This window comes from Gorilla gorilla, chromosome 8, assembly GCF_029281585.2.
Source record: "Gorilla gorilla gorilla isolate KB3781 chromosome 8, NHGRI_mGorGor1-v2.1_pri, whole genome shotgun sequence".
NCBI lineage: Eukaryota > Metazoa > Chordata > Mammalia > Primates > Hominidae > Gorilla > Gorilla gorilla.
In genome coordinates, this window is record NC_073232.2 from 112,417,644 (window position 1) to 112,434,672 (window position 17,029).

The following is a 17,029-nucleotide window of genomic DNA, read 5'->3' on the forward strand; positions in this document are numbered from 1 at the left end:
TTGAACTGTAAGCAGAAACTCAAGATAAAACATGAATAAAAGGTGAGGGATCTGAAGCCTGCAGCTAGAACCCAAAGGATGTTGCCTCAACATAGGGGGACTGTTGTGGTAATCTCATTCAACAAAGCTCTGTCATGTGGGAATAAATCAATAAAAAGCACGACCAGACTTCTAGAAAAATGGTGCAAAAGGCCAAAAGGCCAGAGAGAAAACCCTTTAGCTAACAACCTCTTAAAATGCTAGATGAAATTTAGCAAATTTGTTTTTTAATGCATGGCTGAGTTGTAAGAAAGAATGAGAGATCCTCAAGTAACTTAAGCCAAGGGGGAGCCGAGAGCCTGTATGGTGGTGTCCCTGGGGTGGTTATTAGACAAGAAGGGAGTGGGACCTGGGTTATTACCCATGCAAGACCAGGAGATGAGGCCTTGTGATATTAGGACTAAGACCCTTGCATAAAACTGAGACCTCTAGAGGGCTGCAACTCTAATGAAAGGGGAACTAAAACACTCTACCAACCAGCCCAGTTAAGAAGTAACCTCTTCTCTACCTAGCCACATCACAGCGAAACTGAAGAACACCCAAATACAGACAGAAACATGTTAAAAGCAAAAAGAGAAGAAAGGCTGATTACTCAAAAGGAACAACTGGACTAACAGCATACTTGTAAATAGGTGCAAGCAGCCAAACAAAATTGAAATAATACTGCCATATTGATAAGGAAAAATTAGCTTGGTTTAGAATTGTAGGCTAAATTACCATTCAAGGATAAAATAAAAGCATTTTCAGACCAAGGAGGACCGAAGATAACTTTCACTCCTTAGTCTTCACTGAAAAAAAAATTACTAGAAAAAAAAAATCACCAGAAACAATGGAGAGGAAAAAACATTACTCAACACATGTCAATCAAAATAAATTTTACTGTAAGGATTAATCATAATGATCATAATTGATGGGAGGATAAAGACAACATGAAACTAAAATACTATGCAATAATAAAATGTAAGACTGGAGGACAGTGATAAGAGTTAAAGCATTCTAAGGTACTGTTCAAGAAGAGGATAGAATGATTAACAACTAGTTATACATTCCAGCAATGGAATGTAAAACTTCCAATCAAGTAAAAGGAAGAAAAGAAAATTCAATCAATTCAATACCAATCAGAAAAGGGAAAAAGAAGCAGAGAAAAATGCACGGTAAATAGCACATAATCAAATGATACAAACACATCCAAATATAGCAGTAACCACAATAAATATAAAAAGACTAAACTCACCAGTTAAAAGACAGATTCTCACATTGGATAAGATTACAAAATCCAGCTATATGCTGTTTACAAGAGACACACCTAAAACATAACGACATAGAAAAGTTGAAAGTAAAAGAATGGGAAAAGGTACACCAAGAAAATAACTAACCAAGAAAAATCTGGTATAGCTATATTATCAGGCAAAATAGCTCTTAAGTTAAAAACATATCTAGGGATAAAGATTATTACAAAACAGAAGCAATTCTGCAGGGAGATATAACAATCCTGAACCTGAATGTTCTTAATGATATAGTCCCAAAATATATAAAGAAAAAAATTACAAGTCAACAAACCCATGGTCATAGTGGGCAATTTTAACACATCTTTCTCAGTAATTGATAGGTCAAGAAGGCAAAAATTAGAAGAATACAGAAGATGTGTTGACCAAATGAGTATATAAAGAAACCTGCATCCAACAACCAGAGAACACAGATTCAATCTTTTCAAGCACACAGACTTTACAAAAAAGGACCGTGTACAGGTAGGCCACAAAGCAATTTTCAATAAATATTTAAGAATCCATATAACAGGTCTTATTTTCTGACTACAATGTAGTAACATTGGAAATCAACAATAAAAAGGTAGCCCCTCAAAACCCACTAAACCAGAAATTGAAGCATATACTTTTAATAATTCATGAGCCAAAGAAGAAATTAGAAGGAAAAAGTTTTTAAAAGAATTAAAACTGAACACCAATATACAAAGTACATTTCAAAACCTGTGAAACATAGCTAAAGCAATCCTTAGAAGAAAATTTATAATCTTCCATGTTTCCACTAGAAAAGACTGAAACTTAACTATCCAACTCAAGAAGTTAAAAAAGAACAAATGAACTAAAAAAAAAAAAAAAAGATGGAAGGAAATATTTTTTTAAAAGTGTAAATAATATAATTTAAACAAAGTAACAATCAACAAAACCAAAACAAAAGCCAGTTCTCTGAAAAGATAAATAAAATAAAACGGACCTCTGGAAAAATTGATACAGCAAAAGAAAAGGCACAAGAAAACAGTATTAGCAATGAAAAGGGGCACACAGATTTGGTAGAGGTTTTAAAAATCATGAGAGAATTCTACAAACAAATTTATGCCCCAAAATTTGAAATATCAGATGAAATGAACAATTTTCTATGAAAATATAATTACCAAAACTGGCTTAAAAAGAAAACATGTATCTGAATAGACCTATACTCAATACAGGAATTAAATCAATAGATTAAATGTTACCACAAAAAGCAAATGAAAAAAAGCAGAAACCTCACAAGACTAAGATGGCTTTTACGAGTTCCACCAGACCTACAAAGATGAAATTATACAGATCTGATACATAATGATGTGATATACAATAGAACACAGAAAAGGAAGCCATGCTCTTCAACTCATCTTGGGGATAGTATAACCATGATACAAAAAAACCTAACACTAAAAGTATAAGAAAATTATAAGCTGATCTCATTTATGAAAATAAAGGTTAAAAATTCTAAAGAAATTATCAGCAAACTATATAAAAATGTATATAATAACCTATATAATGACCAAGTGGATTGTTTGTCCCAGGAACACAAAGATAAATCTGTTAATATAATTTACCATATTAACAGCTTTAAAAACATCTCAATATATGTAGAAAAAATTTTCAGACTGGGCACTGTGGCTCACACCTGTAATCCTAGCACTTTGGAAGACTGAGGCAGGTGGATCACTTGAACTCAGGAATTCAAGACCAGCCTGGGCAACATGGTGAAACCCTGTCTCTACAGAAAATACAAAAATTACCTGGGTGTGGTGGCATGCACTTGTAGTCTCAACCTCGAGAGGCTGAGGTGGGAAAATAACTTAAGCCTAGGAGGCTGAGGCTGCAGTGAACTGTGATTACACCACTGTACTCCAGCCTGGGTGGCAAAGCGAGACCCTGTCTCAAAAAAATTCTGAAAGTTTTAACAGCCATTCAAAATAAAAGCTCTCAGCAAGCAAAGTACAGATTGAAACTTTATTAACCAGTGTTAAGTACAGCAAATGTCACTGGGACTATTTAAAGTTAAGGACAAGAATGCTTGTCACTTTCTTTTCTACACTGTACTTAGAAGTCATAGCCTAAAGCAGTAAGACAGGAAGAAATAAAAAGTATGTGACTTAGAAGAAAAATAAAATTGTCCTTATGTGAAGATAAGGACCTATTGTCTGAAGACCATATGATTGTTCATGGGAAATCTAAGCGACTATTAGAAATAAGAGCATCTTCAGCAATATTGCTAAATAAAAAAATCAACAGCATACTTATACAAAACCCATTAGAAAATGTGCCTTTAAAAAAGTCAATAAAAAAATAAAGGTATATAAGAACAAATCTTTAATAAATGTGCAAGAACTTTAGAAGAAAATTATGACACTTTTTAAAAGACAACTCTCCTAAATGGAGAAACAGATTTATAAGACTCAATATCATAATTTTCTCCAAATTGATGCATACATTCTATGCAATTCCAATCAAAATCCCAACACAATATTTCACAAAACTTAAGGAGCTGGTTCTAAAATTCATGTGGATGAATAAAGGGCCTAGAATAGTCCAGGATAATTTTAAATATAGTTAGGAATAGTTAACAGGTAAGAGAAATAGTTACACAACTCACTCTCCACATCGCAAGACTTAACATAAAAGCTACAATAATTAAAACAAATTAATATTGAGGAAGGAGAGATCAAAAAATTGGAAAATAACAGATTCTGGCATCAGAATAAATTATGTATAGTATCTTATTGTATGATGGATATGGCATTAGAAATAAGTAGAGGAAATAATAAACTATTCAATAAACAGTCTGAGACAACTGGCTTGCCACTTGAAAAAATTAAACTGAATCCCTATGTCATACTCAACACCAAAATAAATTCTAGATGGGCTAAAGACTTAAATATGAAAAGCAAAACTTTAAAACTTTTAGAATAAAAGTCTTACTTTGGACTAGGGAAAGAATTCTTAAGATAGGAAAAGCACAAAACATAAAGGAAAAGACTAATGAATTTGACTACACAAAAACTACACATATATGTATATCGAAGACATTGTAAAGTTCAAAGACAAGCCACAAATTGAAAGATGTTGGAAATGCATAAATCTGAAAAAGGATCAGTATCCAGGAGACAGAAAGGACTCTTACAAATCAACTCAAAAAAGCAATCAAATAATGGGCTAAGGACATTAATAGGCAATTCATATAACAACAACAAAAAAGGAAACTTGAATGACCAATAAGCAATATTCAACTTTACTAACAATCAGGGAAATTCAAATTGAAATTATGTGATACCACATCTTCCATTAAACAGGCATAAAGTTTTAAGTCTGATAACTCCAAGGACCAAGAAGGATGTGTGGAAATGGGAATTCAAATATGGCAGCATAGAAACTGGAAATCAAATATTGTTGAAGAGATGGTAAAATCAAAGAAGCACTTGAGAGAGCAATTTGTCAATATGTTGAATGTGAAGACATGCTACCCTATGACCCATCAATTCTACTTTGAGATAGCTATTCTAGAGCACTGCTTCTCAAACTACCTGTGGAAAAGTACCTTACCTTTTTGTGTGTGTATTTCAATTTATGAGGAACCAATAAATTGTAAACTACAACAAAAACAAATTACAGTACTAGAAAAAAGAAATTAAAAAACAAAAACATAAATATATACGCTGATTTTTTATTTTTGATTCAACAGACATAAAACTGCTGTATTAAAATGCTATAAAAACTTCTAAACACTCATTCTCCATTTCTGTACTCATCTCATTGAGGCTCAGAAACAAAAAGCTGGTGATAGGGCACTGGCCCACACCATACACTGAGTAATGCTACTCTATGGAAACCTGCACATGTACACTGTATCCAGGAGGCACTGGATAAGAATGTTATTGTGGCAGTGTTTGTAATAAGGAAAAACTAGAAACTACCTAACTCTCCATTGGTAATTCATTACAGTAAAACTAGGCCCGCTCATAGAACGAAAAATGTAGCAGCTAAAAATAAACGATCTACCATCTCACAGAGAATAAGGATAAAATGCCAAAAAAAGAAAAAAACCCTAGATCTACATGTATCAATATGAATAAAACTCAAACAATGTTAGTGAAAATAAGACAAGTTGTAAAATAAGAGTTTGGTAACATTTTTGTAGTTTCAAACAGGTAAAACAATTTTATAAACTGTTACACACTTACAGTAAAAGTATAAAAATATGGACAGAAAGGATATACATCAACTTCAGAATAGAAGTTAATCTGAGAAGAAAAGTCAAAGAGTAGGACCAGTGAACATACAAAGGAGGCTTCAAACAGATATTTAATTTTTTTCTTAAAAAAAAAAAAAGATCTGAAGGGAATAAGGCAAAATCTTAAGCTTTCATTATATTGTTCTCTGTACATTCCTGTATAATTGAATTATTTAATTAAAGATGTATTAAACTTTCAGCATCAACCGAGGGCCAAAGAGGGCAATCTAATACACAGTGACCTGGCGTATAAGGGAAGCCACTGTAATCTGAAATGAACTGTAAACAATCCTGCCATGCTTTCATAAACGGCACTATCTATCCAGGTAGAACTAAGTGTATGTCAACAACAAGGATGCATACTACGATCTGAAACTTTGGTCAAAAAACTTCCCTATTCTTAATCTGTACAAATGAAAATGCTATCCACAGACTCAAGCTGCCTATAAACCCTATCCATTCTCCCTGTTCTTGAAAGAGACAACAGTAGCATCTAACAACATGATGGACAGCCACAGCACATCATTAAGTACTGGTCTCACCTACTTTTAAAGGCTTTAGAACATCTGAATGTACAGTGGAGATTCCAGAATTCCCCACTACCTATGATGCAATCTTACTGAGTCCCATGATACCCAAAATGAGACTGACAAAGAACAGGACAAACAACAAATGTACTTAGAGACAATCATTTCAGAGAAATCCAAGTACCTATAACTGCCTTTTTCCTCTCTGTCTCAGCTTCTTTTTCCACAACCTTTTGTTTCTGTGCAGCTATAAGGAGTTTTGTCTTCTCCGCCTCCCTGTGAAGCAAAATGTTATAAAAATTAGAAATGATTCTCCTATGTGCAGTCACAGCCAGTAATTCTGACCCTACAGTGAGTCAGAGAACTGTTTTGTCAACATGAGCTTTTGGACCCATTAAGGTAGGTTAACAGAGGTGTTACTTTATTTTACTTATAATAAATCTGAGGTTGAAAGATTCAATGATTTGCCCAAAGTCACCCAGAGATAGGAAAAAAATTTAGTACATTTGAATTTTAGTTTGGCTTCTTCTCCTAGTTGTATTGTGTAAAGCCTGTGATTTGGAAGGGAATATATCAATACTTCCTTTGCTGTTAGACCTCCAGCTAGTCCATACAGCAGCTCTGTGCCAATTAGAAAACGGCACCAGCCGCTTCTACAGTCCTGCAGGTGCATGGTTTGACATGCAGAATGAAGCTGGGTTTCAGCCCCTGCCCTCCTCAGGTGGGCACCCATGTGCAGTGACCATATTTGTTGCACAGAAGATATAACTAGGTGGTAGTTATTAGGTAGTAAACTGGGGCTTACAGTAAGGAGAATTTTCTAAGGCTTCCAGTGTCTAATACAGGTTGAGCATTTCTGATCTGAAAATTTGAAATCCAAAATGCTCCAAAATCTGAAACTTTTTGAGAGCCCACATTATGACACAAGTGGAAAATTCCACACATAAGTACTTAAGGTAAACTTTGTTTCATGCACAAAATTATTTAAAATATTTTATAAAGTTACCTTCAGGCTATAGGTGTATATGGGACATAAATAAAATACCTTTAAAAAAAAAACTAACCACTATACCAACAAGGAAGAACATAAATAAATTTTATATTTAGACCTGGGTCCCATCCCTGAGATACCTCATTATGTCTATGCAAATATTCCAGAATCTTTACAAATCCAAAATTTAAAATACTTCTGGTCCCAAGCATTTCGGATAAGGGATACTAAACCTGTAATGGAAATGGCTGGCATATTACTAAGCATGTACAAGTAGCTACTGGGTAACCACGTGGCAGAAATGGTATAAGAAAACACTACTATCAGGTGCAAGGTTATACTGGATCATCCCAAGGTAGCTTTTAATTCTGGAATTCCAATAGTCCATAAAATTAAGAAAGATCCAGAATCATCTGAAAAGTAACTCCAATAGTTTCCCCAAAACACTTCCCCTCAAAGTTTCCCCTTTCCTCTGATAACATTGATAAAGACATCAAATGACAGTCTGAATACTATGATTTATTTGAGAGCAGAAAACACACAATATTCATTTTTCCATCACCAGAAGCAATCATTTTTTTTTTTTTTTTTTGAGATGGAGTCTCACTCTGTCACCCAGGCTGGAGTGCAGCGGCACTATCTCGACTCACTGCAAGCTTCGCCTCCTGAGTTCACGCCATTCTCCTGCCTCAGCCTCCCGAGTAGCTGGGACTACAGGCGCCCACCACCATGCCTGGCTAATTTTTTGTATTTTTAGTAGAGACAGGGTTTCATTGTGTTAGCTAGGATGGTCTCGATCTCCTGACCTCGTGATCCGCCCACCTTGGCCTCCCAAAAGTGCTGGGATTACAGGCATGAGCCACTGCACCCAGCCTAAGCAATCATATTTAAAGCCTAAGACATGCTGACAGTTTAATAAAATTTTTTTTTTGAGACGGAGTTTCGTTCTTGTTGCCCAGGTTGGAGTGCAATGGCGTGGTCTCGGCTCACTGCAACCTCTACCTCCCTCGTTGAAGCAACTCTCCTGCCTCAGCCTCTCCAGTAGCTGGGATTATAGGTGCCTGCCACCATGTCCAGCTAATTTTTCTATTTTTACTAGAGACAGGGTTTCACCATGCTGGCCAGGCTGGTCTCAAACTCTTGAACTCAGGTGATCCGCCGGCCTCAGCCTCCTGAAGTGCTATGATTATAGGCATAAGCCACCACAGCCCGCCTATAAATATTTTTTAAATAAGTGGATCACACCCATAATCTACCCAGCCTGGCACTCTACACTTTATACTTTTAAAAGAAGAGTTCTTTGTCTACAATGAAAAAGAGAAAACAGGCTGGGTGTGGTGACTCAAGCCTGTAATCCCAGTACTTTGGGAGGCCAAGGCAGGAGGACTGCTTGAGCCCAGGAGTTTGAGACCAGGCTGGCCAACAGGGCAAAACTCCGTCTCTATGAAAAATACAAAATTTAGCTAGGTGTGGTGGCATGCACTGGTACTCCCAACTACTCAGGAGGCTGAGGTGGGAGGATCGCTTAATCACTTGAGCCTGGGAGGTTGAGACTGCAGTGAGCCGTGATTGTGCCACTGCACTGCAGCCTGGGCAACAGAGCAAGACCTTGTCTCAAAAAAAAAAAAATTAAGAAAAAGAGAAATAAAACTCTGTACGAGCTCAGAGAAGGTATGAGGGAAAAGGAAAATATAAAAGAAGAAAAAAACAATAAAAATCTGCATGGTAACAAAAAGGACTCAGAAGTAAATAACCTCATAAAGTAGTATTACTGCTCCTTGGACTTCCAGTATTTATACATCTGTGGTATCCTTGACTTGTGCAAATTTATTTTTCCAGCGTCTTATACTTTCCCTTTTAACACATCAGCCAAATTTCCTAAAGACTTTTATTTCTTCTTTTCAGTACCAGTCATACGAAAACAATATTGCCATTTCAAACACAGTAAGTATTCCCCTAAAAGGGATCCTGTCAGAAACTAATTTCATGTCTTCTCATTCCCAGTCAGCCCTGGATACATAAAAGAGAAGGCTACCAGGAGTCAACAGAAGCAAGGCTTCCCTAGAGGCACATTATAAAGAACCAGGTCTAATTTTAGATATACAATCACATACAATGGAAAACCAAACTTTATACCAACAAGATATCTATTCCTACCATTACAACACAGAAACAAAATATGAGCACTCTCTTCAACCCTAACGGCTTCAAGACTCTTTCCTCTATTAAATATTTAATTCAAGGTACTATTCATATAAAATTATAGCTCCTTAAGCTTCCAGCAATAGTTTTACAGCAAACTGCATCTTTAGCCACTGAAACTGCTCCTGAAATGTCCATACATAAAAAGAACACTAATAGGAGTCTAGTGGGAATTAAGACACAAGAATAGGCAATATTACTAGAGTAAGAGTAAAGAAGATAGACACATACTCCACCCCAGAGTGTATTGTCTCACACGTTTCCTCTAGACTGGAGTATTAATATGCAGACAGCCCTAAACAGAAATATTGGGATCCCATGCATATTACTCACATTAACTCAAAATTTCTTCTTATGGCTTCTGGGATTTTGGGTTTTGTAACACGCACAGCCTAAAAAATAAAAGTGAAAAAGCCAAAGTATATTTGAAAGATAAATCTTCAAATTAAATCTTCTACAGAAAAGCCCCTCAAATGATACTAATCTAATAAACAACAGCTATAATATAGCAGCCTACTAACACGTTTGGGGATCCCACCAGAACATTTACTTTTCATGCCATCACACCAAGAATCAAAGACAAGCTGCTTCTTACTTCCTTACACAATGCCAGATTACAGGAAAAACCATCTACCCACTGAGGAAACAACTGCCTTATGAAAAAGGTTCTCACTTAAAAGATGTTTTACAAAGGTCGTTAGATACTTTTGCTTTCTTTTTCAACCCTGTAAACCAAAGAAGCCGGGAAGGCAAAGTTCCAAGACTGAAATTGTAAAGTCAGAAACAATTAGTCAAATACAAAAACAAACAAAAAAACCCAGGTTGGTGTATACAATTTAATACAGTGAGTAGTGAGTAAATTAATCTATCACTTCCAACCCCTGCAATCACTTGGTATTTGCTGTAAGTAAACAGCCCACTGGCTGAAGGAAAACAAATATCAATTAAAAGCTTATATTCTTTCTTCCTTAACTCTCACTTAGAACAAAGTCTGTCTTTGTAGAGGCTGTTTACCAGACACTTTGTTTCCCTAATCATAGTGTTCTTTGACATAATTAAGATTATCTACCTGGACAGTACTGTTTTTTGAAGGCTGACTTTTCTACATCAAGGACTTGATCTCTCAAAAGCTTTTGATTTTACTAAACATACGATACCCCGCCGCCCCACCTATACTGCAAACACACACAAAAAACACTTTGCTGGTCTGAAGAAGTTTTCCTTCTGAAAACTGGCTAACCTTTTAAGAATAACAAAGCCTTTAAGCACTTAGTCTTCTTTAAAGGCTTTTAAAACTTTTAAGCGACATAGCATTTCCTATATGAAATAGATGAGTCAAATTTGTAGGTAATTTTGAGGACTATCATAACTAAATATAAGGATTACAGTGGAATGGAATAAGCAGCTGAAGGCTGAGTGGAAAGAACTCACAACACACTGGCAGTGACACATGTGAGGCCTCACAACTCAGTGGAGACATGCAGAAGACAAATAAAAATTCAGGACCAGATTTTGTGAGATGTCAGATTTCACCATGTGACTAGCAGACATAAGATTACTTCCAATATGGATTAATATGATTCAAGGAAGCACTGTCATACTGCATTTAATTAAGAGACTGGCTACATATCTTTTTAGCCTTATTAAAATAAGCGTAAAGTAGGACTTTTTTTTTTTTTTTTTTGAGATGGAGTTTTGCTCTTGTTACCCAGGCGGGAGTGTGGTGGTGCAATCTCAGTTCACTGCAACCTCCGCCTCCCAGGTTCAAGCGATTCTTCTGCCTCAGCCTCCTTAGTTGCTGGGATTACAGGCATGCGCCACCAAGCCCGACTAATTTTTGTATTGTTTTTTAGTAGAGACAGGGTTTCACTATGTTGGTCAGGCTGGTCTCGAACTCCTGACCTCAGGTGATCCAACCACCTCGGCCTCCCAAAGTGTTGGGATTACAGGCGTGAGCCACCACACCCGGCCAGGACTGTCTTTTGAAGACTCCTATGTTGCTGGATGAGGCTGAAGAACATACTACATTGTGCTTGCCAATCTTGGGAAATCTCACAGATTTTCAAATATGTGAAAACATAAACACTTGCTGTACAGATACCATGAGTAAGTTGCATCAAAAGAGATTTTAAAAGTAAAAGTGGGAAGTCCCACTCAGGCACCCCTCTCCCTCACAGGAGAGAGAGCTATTCTCCTTTCTGTTTCTTTTGCCTATTAAACCTCTGCCCTTAACCTCAAATAATAAAATAAAATAATGCCCCCACCCCACTCACATACATAGAGTGAATGGAGGAAAAAAATGGCTAATGAAAGGAATATATGTATTGAAACTGACCCCTGGGTTTTAAGCATATATTATAAATCAAAAGCCAGTCTATAATATAGTCACTCCCTTAAATAACATAGGAAAAAAAAAATCAAAGACGACCATTTTTATTATTCTAATTTGCCAGAGTAGTTTTTCAAGAAGAAAAATGGTATATAAATATATGGAAAGGAAAAAAATAAAATAGTGGCTGTAAAAATAGTAACACAAAAATTACTAGAAGGCAGTGAATTCAAGTTGTAGACATATGATAAATCTACCAAGAATCAATCATTCCTCAATGATTAAAAAAAAAAAGACTACATATTGAACAGCATTAAAATTCATTAAATCCATTGGTATTAATTTAACTTAGGATATGAGTTTCTCCCCTAAATCAGAAATTCTAAAAACCAAAAAGGCTGATATGATAAAGTAAAGCCATAAACTATGTTTCTATTTTTAACTTATATTGGAGGATTGCATGAGGCCAGGAGTTTGAGACCAGCCTGGGCAACATGGCAAAGGCCCATCTCTACAAAAAATAAAAAAATTAGCCAGATGTGGGGGTGTGTATCTGTACTCCTAGCTACTTGGGAGGCTAAGGCAGGAGAATCACTTGAGCCCAGGAGTTCAAGGCTGCAGTGACCTATGACCGTGCCACTGCGCTCCAGCCTGGGCAACAGAGGGAGACCCTGTCTCAAAACAAAACAAAACAACATGTATATGACCACTTAGGTGCCTGATATAGCTTGAAAATATCGATAATGAAAACTCATCTGGAAGATTAAGCTGGCAGAAACAGCAAAGGCCATTATTTTTTAAAAGATGATGTCTCTTGCCAGATTTTAAAATAAAAAGTTGAATTATCACAACCATATGGTAATGTGTTAAAAATAACAAAGCTCAAAAACAGACTTGAAATTCTTAAAATGCATTCCAACTATTGTAAAAAAAATTTTATAACAAGACAAAAGCAACCAAAGCAAAGGAGCTCTTCTCTTCTCAGGGTATGCTTAAGTTATTGCAAAATATAAAAATTATTTAAAAATTTTTTTAAACCCTAAAACAATGGAGATCTCTACCACTTTAAGAACGTATAACAAAACTACATTTTTTCATTCAATAACTTTTTATAAAAACAGCAAATAAATATAAGTAAATTCAAAAGATCCTTCTGGCTGTTGTGCAGAAAATGAAGTAGACAAAGGTAAAAGTGAAAGTGGGGAAAGAAGACAGGTGGCTACTGCTACTGCACATGTCAAGGTTAGAGTTGGTAGCTTGGCTTGAGATGACAGTGAAGATAGAGGTGTGGTCAGTTTTATTAATACACGGATTTTGGTGGTGGAATCTGCAGGACATAGGGACCGATTAGATGCTGAGGGTGAGGTGATTGTCAAAGATGCCTCCTACACTTCTAGATTGGCTTGAGGGGAAAGAGTTACCATTAACTGACAAGATGAAAAAAACAGGAGAAAATTCGATTTGACGAGAAAAGACCAAGGACTCAATAACTAATGAAAGAGTAGGAACGGGAAGATCAATGGAACAGAACTAAGTTCAGAAAAAGACTCCAGTATCTAATGGAATGCAGTATGTAACATAAAAACTATTTCAAAGAAGGGGGAAGATGGAAAAATAAACTATTTAGTAATTACCGCTGTTACCCAATTTGGGGTTGAAGGGATGGAGCTGAAGGCCTACCTTGCAACTGAGATCAAAATGGGTTGCAGATGAATTAAAAGATTTAAATCTAAGGATACAACTGTAAAACCAGATACAATTTTTATAATTTCTAATTTTAATTGCTATACTTTTAAGGTGGTGAAAAGCTCTTAAAACATGCCAGCTCAGCAACACACCATAAAGACAAAATCACTGAAATTACTACGTAAAACATGAACACTTCAAAGTTATCAGCAAGGAAAAAACAAAGTTAAACAACAAAGAAAAAATTGGAAGAAAATGTTTCCTATAAATATAAAAAAGAGCTACAATAACTAACATATGAAAAATAGTTTATTTTTAAAAACGAATTCTACCCCTCTCAAAGGGTAAGGTTCAAAAACAAGTTCTCTATATACAAATGCTATTTATTTATTTATTTATAGACAGGGTTTTGCTCTGTTGCCCAGACAAGAGTACAGCATGAACACAGTTCACTGCAGCCTCAACCTGCTGTGGTCAAGTCATCCTCCCACCTCAGCCTCCCAAGTAGCTGGGACTACAGGCACATGCCACCACACCTACCTAATTTTTTAAAAAAATTTTTTGTGGAGAAGGGGTCTCACTATGTTGCCCAGGCTGACCTCAAACTCCTGGGCTCAAGGGAGCTTCCCACCTCAGCCTCCTAAAGTGGTGGGATTACAGATGTGAGCTGCTATGCCCAGCCAAAAATAGCTTATTAAAATCAGTTAGAAAAATCATTAACTAAAAAAATGAGCAAAACCAACAATTTATAAATGAAATAAAAACAGCTAATAACCTAGGGTATTCAACTTCAATAATTAATACAAAATAACAGACTAATTTTCTCCAAAAGGATTAAGAGAGAAAGGGAAAGCTTGCATCTGCTAATTATTTGGGTACAATCATGCAATCAAATGTGTAAGAACTACAGCTTACCAACACTGCTAATGAGGGTGAGAGCTGCTAAAATTTTTCTAAAAGGTGATTCGGTAGTATGTATCAATAAGCCCCCAAACAGGGAATACACTTTGATCATCAATCCCACTTCAAGAATTTATTGTAAGAGAGGGATTTAAAAAGATGTACAGAATATATAAGCTTGGTCATTCCAACATGCATACAGTAGTAAAAAATCTGAAACCATAGAGATTCACTAAATATAACCATTAAAAGTAATGATTTACCAAACCTATATTTTTGTTTTGGAAAGATGTTCATAGACAATGTTAGTGAAAAAAGCAAGTATGGTATGATTCTGCTTTAGTTGAGCATGTATGCATTTATATCTACAAACATTTGTTCATATACATTAAGAATAGTCGGGAAAGATATAACAAATGATGTTATCCCTGCATAATAAGATTACTGGTGAATTTCATTTTATTCTTCATCATTTTCCTAGTATCTAACTTTTTTCTACAACATAAATAACCTGTGTGTATAAAAATTCCAAATTTATACAGAACAAATCAGTAAGAAAGAAAGCAATCCAACAGAAAAATGGGCAAAAGATATGAATAGGCAATCGGCAGAAGACAGTATAAATGACCAATAAATGTATCAAAAGATGTTCAACCTCATTAATAACCAAAGGAATGCAAATCAAAGGGAGATATAATTGCCCACCCATCCATATGGTAACAATCAGTATGTCTGATTGCTTCCAATGTTGGTGAGTTCATGGGTCACAATTATTTGCACATATTGCTGTTAAGAATGTACATTTGTACAGTCAGTTTGAAAGAATTTGTACATACAAGAACATGTGTCATGAATGTTCATTACACTATTGTTTAATAGCAAAAAACTGGGAACAGAAAAATGGCTAAGTAATACAAGGCAAGGAATTCTAAACAACAGCTGAATGAGCTAGATCTCTGAGTAACACCCTGGGCAGAATCTAAGAGCTGACCTTCACATTCACTATCTTTAAAACTAAAAAGCTACTCCAGCTACAACTGATTTGAACAACTCAGGGGATTTTACAAAGTTACCTCTGGACATTTCAAATGACCCCTTAACTCTGGTGGCTCACCCTCAAGCGCCTGAGATAATGACATTGCATGAATGAGGCCATGAGGAAAACCCCACCTATCTTTCAGTCTTGTTTTTGAGAAGCACGAACACATACAATCACAGTGAGCGCACACTCTCAGTAGCAGTGGTGCTGAGTGTAAAGAATTGAGAGACATGTGATAAGCTTTAGTTGCAGTAATGTTCATCACAACAATCAACAATCAACTGGTCTCCTAGAGCTCCTGAGAAAGGACACTAGAGAAGCCTCAATACAACTTCTTAGGTCATCTGGATCCAGAGCAGTGGCTTTCGAATGTTACTGACTGTGGACACAGTAAGAAACACATTTTGCACTGACGTCCAATATAAACACCTACCCCGCCACACTGTGAAACACAAGTGTCACAGAATATTTAAACTTATTACATGCCATTTATTTTCCTATTCTATTCCATTTTATTTAAAATGCTGTTCATGACTCACTAAAGTTGATTTTACAACCCACAATCTGGAAAACACAGTGACCCAAAAAAAAGCAGGGGTAAAACCTCTCACCATTCTATTTCCCAACGTCACCATCACCACTACCACTAAATTCATCTGCTACCTTGCTTTGCTTTTACTAGGGCTCTCCCTCCCACTTGAAATACCTTTCTCATTCTTCCCCCATTTAAATCCAATTAATTTTTCCAAACCTACTTAAAATCTCAACTCAATCACAGCCCTCTCCTAGACACACTGTCTTCCAATGTTCTCTTACTCTTACAGCAATAATCATTCAATAGATTCATCTGTCAATTAATACTTTGTGATAACTATTTTGTCCAGGATTGTTCAAATCTTACATTTGAACTCCCTTTTCATAATCTTACTGAGGGCAGGGATTATGCTTACACTGATTTATAACCATTACTGTATCTTAATGATTCATACATGGCAGAAATATGAATTTTACTTCCTTGTAAGAGCCTCAGCTTATCAGTTCCCTCTAGGAGTTCACAAATGTCACCCATAGTAAGCTACAAGAGTATTTTATTTTGGCAGAGATCTAAAGTCAAATTGAGAAAGGTATTCTATAAATCACCATAGCAGCTCAAATAATTGCTGAATAAAACAATCCAATGAGAGGAGGAACAAACTCAAAGCTCTCAAAATCCCCAGAAAACTTCCCTAGGAAAAGAACTTACCTGTATAGTGAGACCTGGGGCCATGAGGTTTAAGTCTTTCTGCAGAGCTTGCTTCAGGTTTTCATCTATTTGATCTGTTTTTTAAGGCAAGAACAACAGATCTCATGATAGTCAATTTTTTTTACATTGTATTCATAATGAAACAAAACTAATCATTATTAGACCTAAAGTTTCCACAGTACTATTCTTTTACAGAGCTTAAACTGCCTTTTCTTCCCTTTTGTGTGGGAAAAAAATTGCGAGGAATTATCTAATAAAGAAATTAAGGAACGAAGATGACAAGCAGATAGTCTGTTTATCCAATAAGTTTACCCACTAAATGTATTACTTAACTATGGATAAGCTTTTTTACTGGGTAACTTATTAGACTTATATACTGGATAAACAACTACTGGGTAAAATATGTTGATCTAATAAATGGAGAATCTGGATCTCTAGTATCTTAACTCAGGGCTCTTACTCAATATGTATCCTCATTCTCAAAGAAAAACAAATTTCTATGTTCAGTAAACCTTTACTCAAATTCCCAAATAACTAAACT

At 35.8% G+C, this 17,029-nt stretch overlaps 1 protein-coding gene across 2 annotated transcripts in view; it reads right to left on the reverse strand.

The window, feature by feature from the left end:
• Nucleotides 1–17,029, reverse strand: part of ERLIN1 (ER lipid raft associated 1) — a 35,692-nt gene that overhangs the window by 7,306 nt on the left and 11,357 nt on the right. For both annotated transcript variants that reach the window (XM_004049940.4, XM_019035054.4), the window contains exons 7-9: nucleotides 16,489–16,562; nucleotides 9,625–9,683; nucleotides 6,283–6,374 (exon numbers count right to left, since the gene is read on the reverse strand). In XM_004049940.4, the coding sequence (XP_004049988.1) occupies nucleotides 6,283–6,374; nucleotides 9,625–9,683; nucleotides 16,489–16,562 (225 nt within the window). The remainder of the gene's footprint in view (nucleotides 1–6,282; nucleotides 6,375–9,624; nucleotides 9,684–16,488; nucleotides 16,563–17,029) is intronic.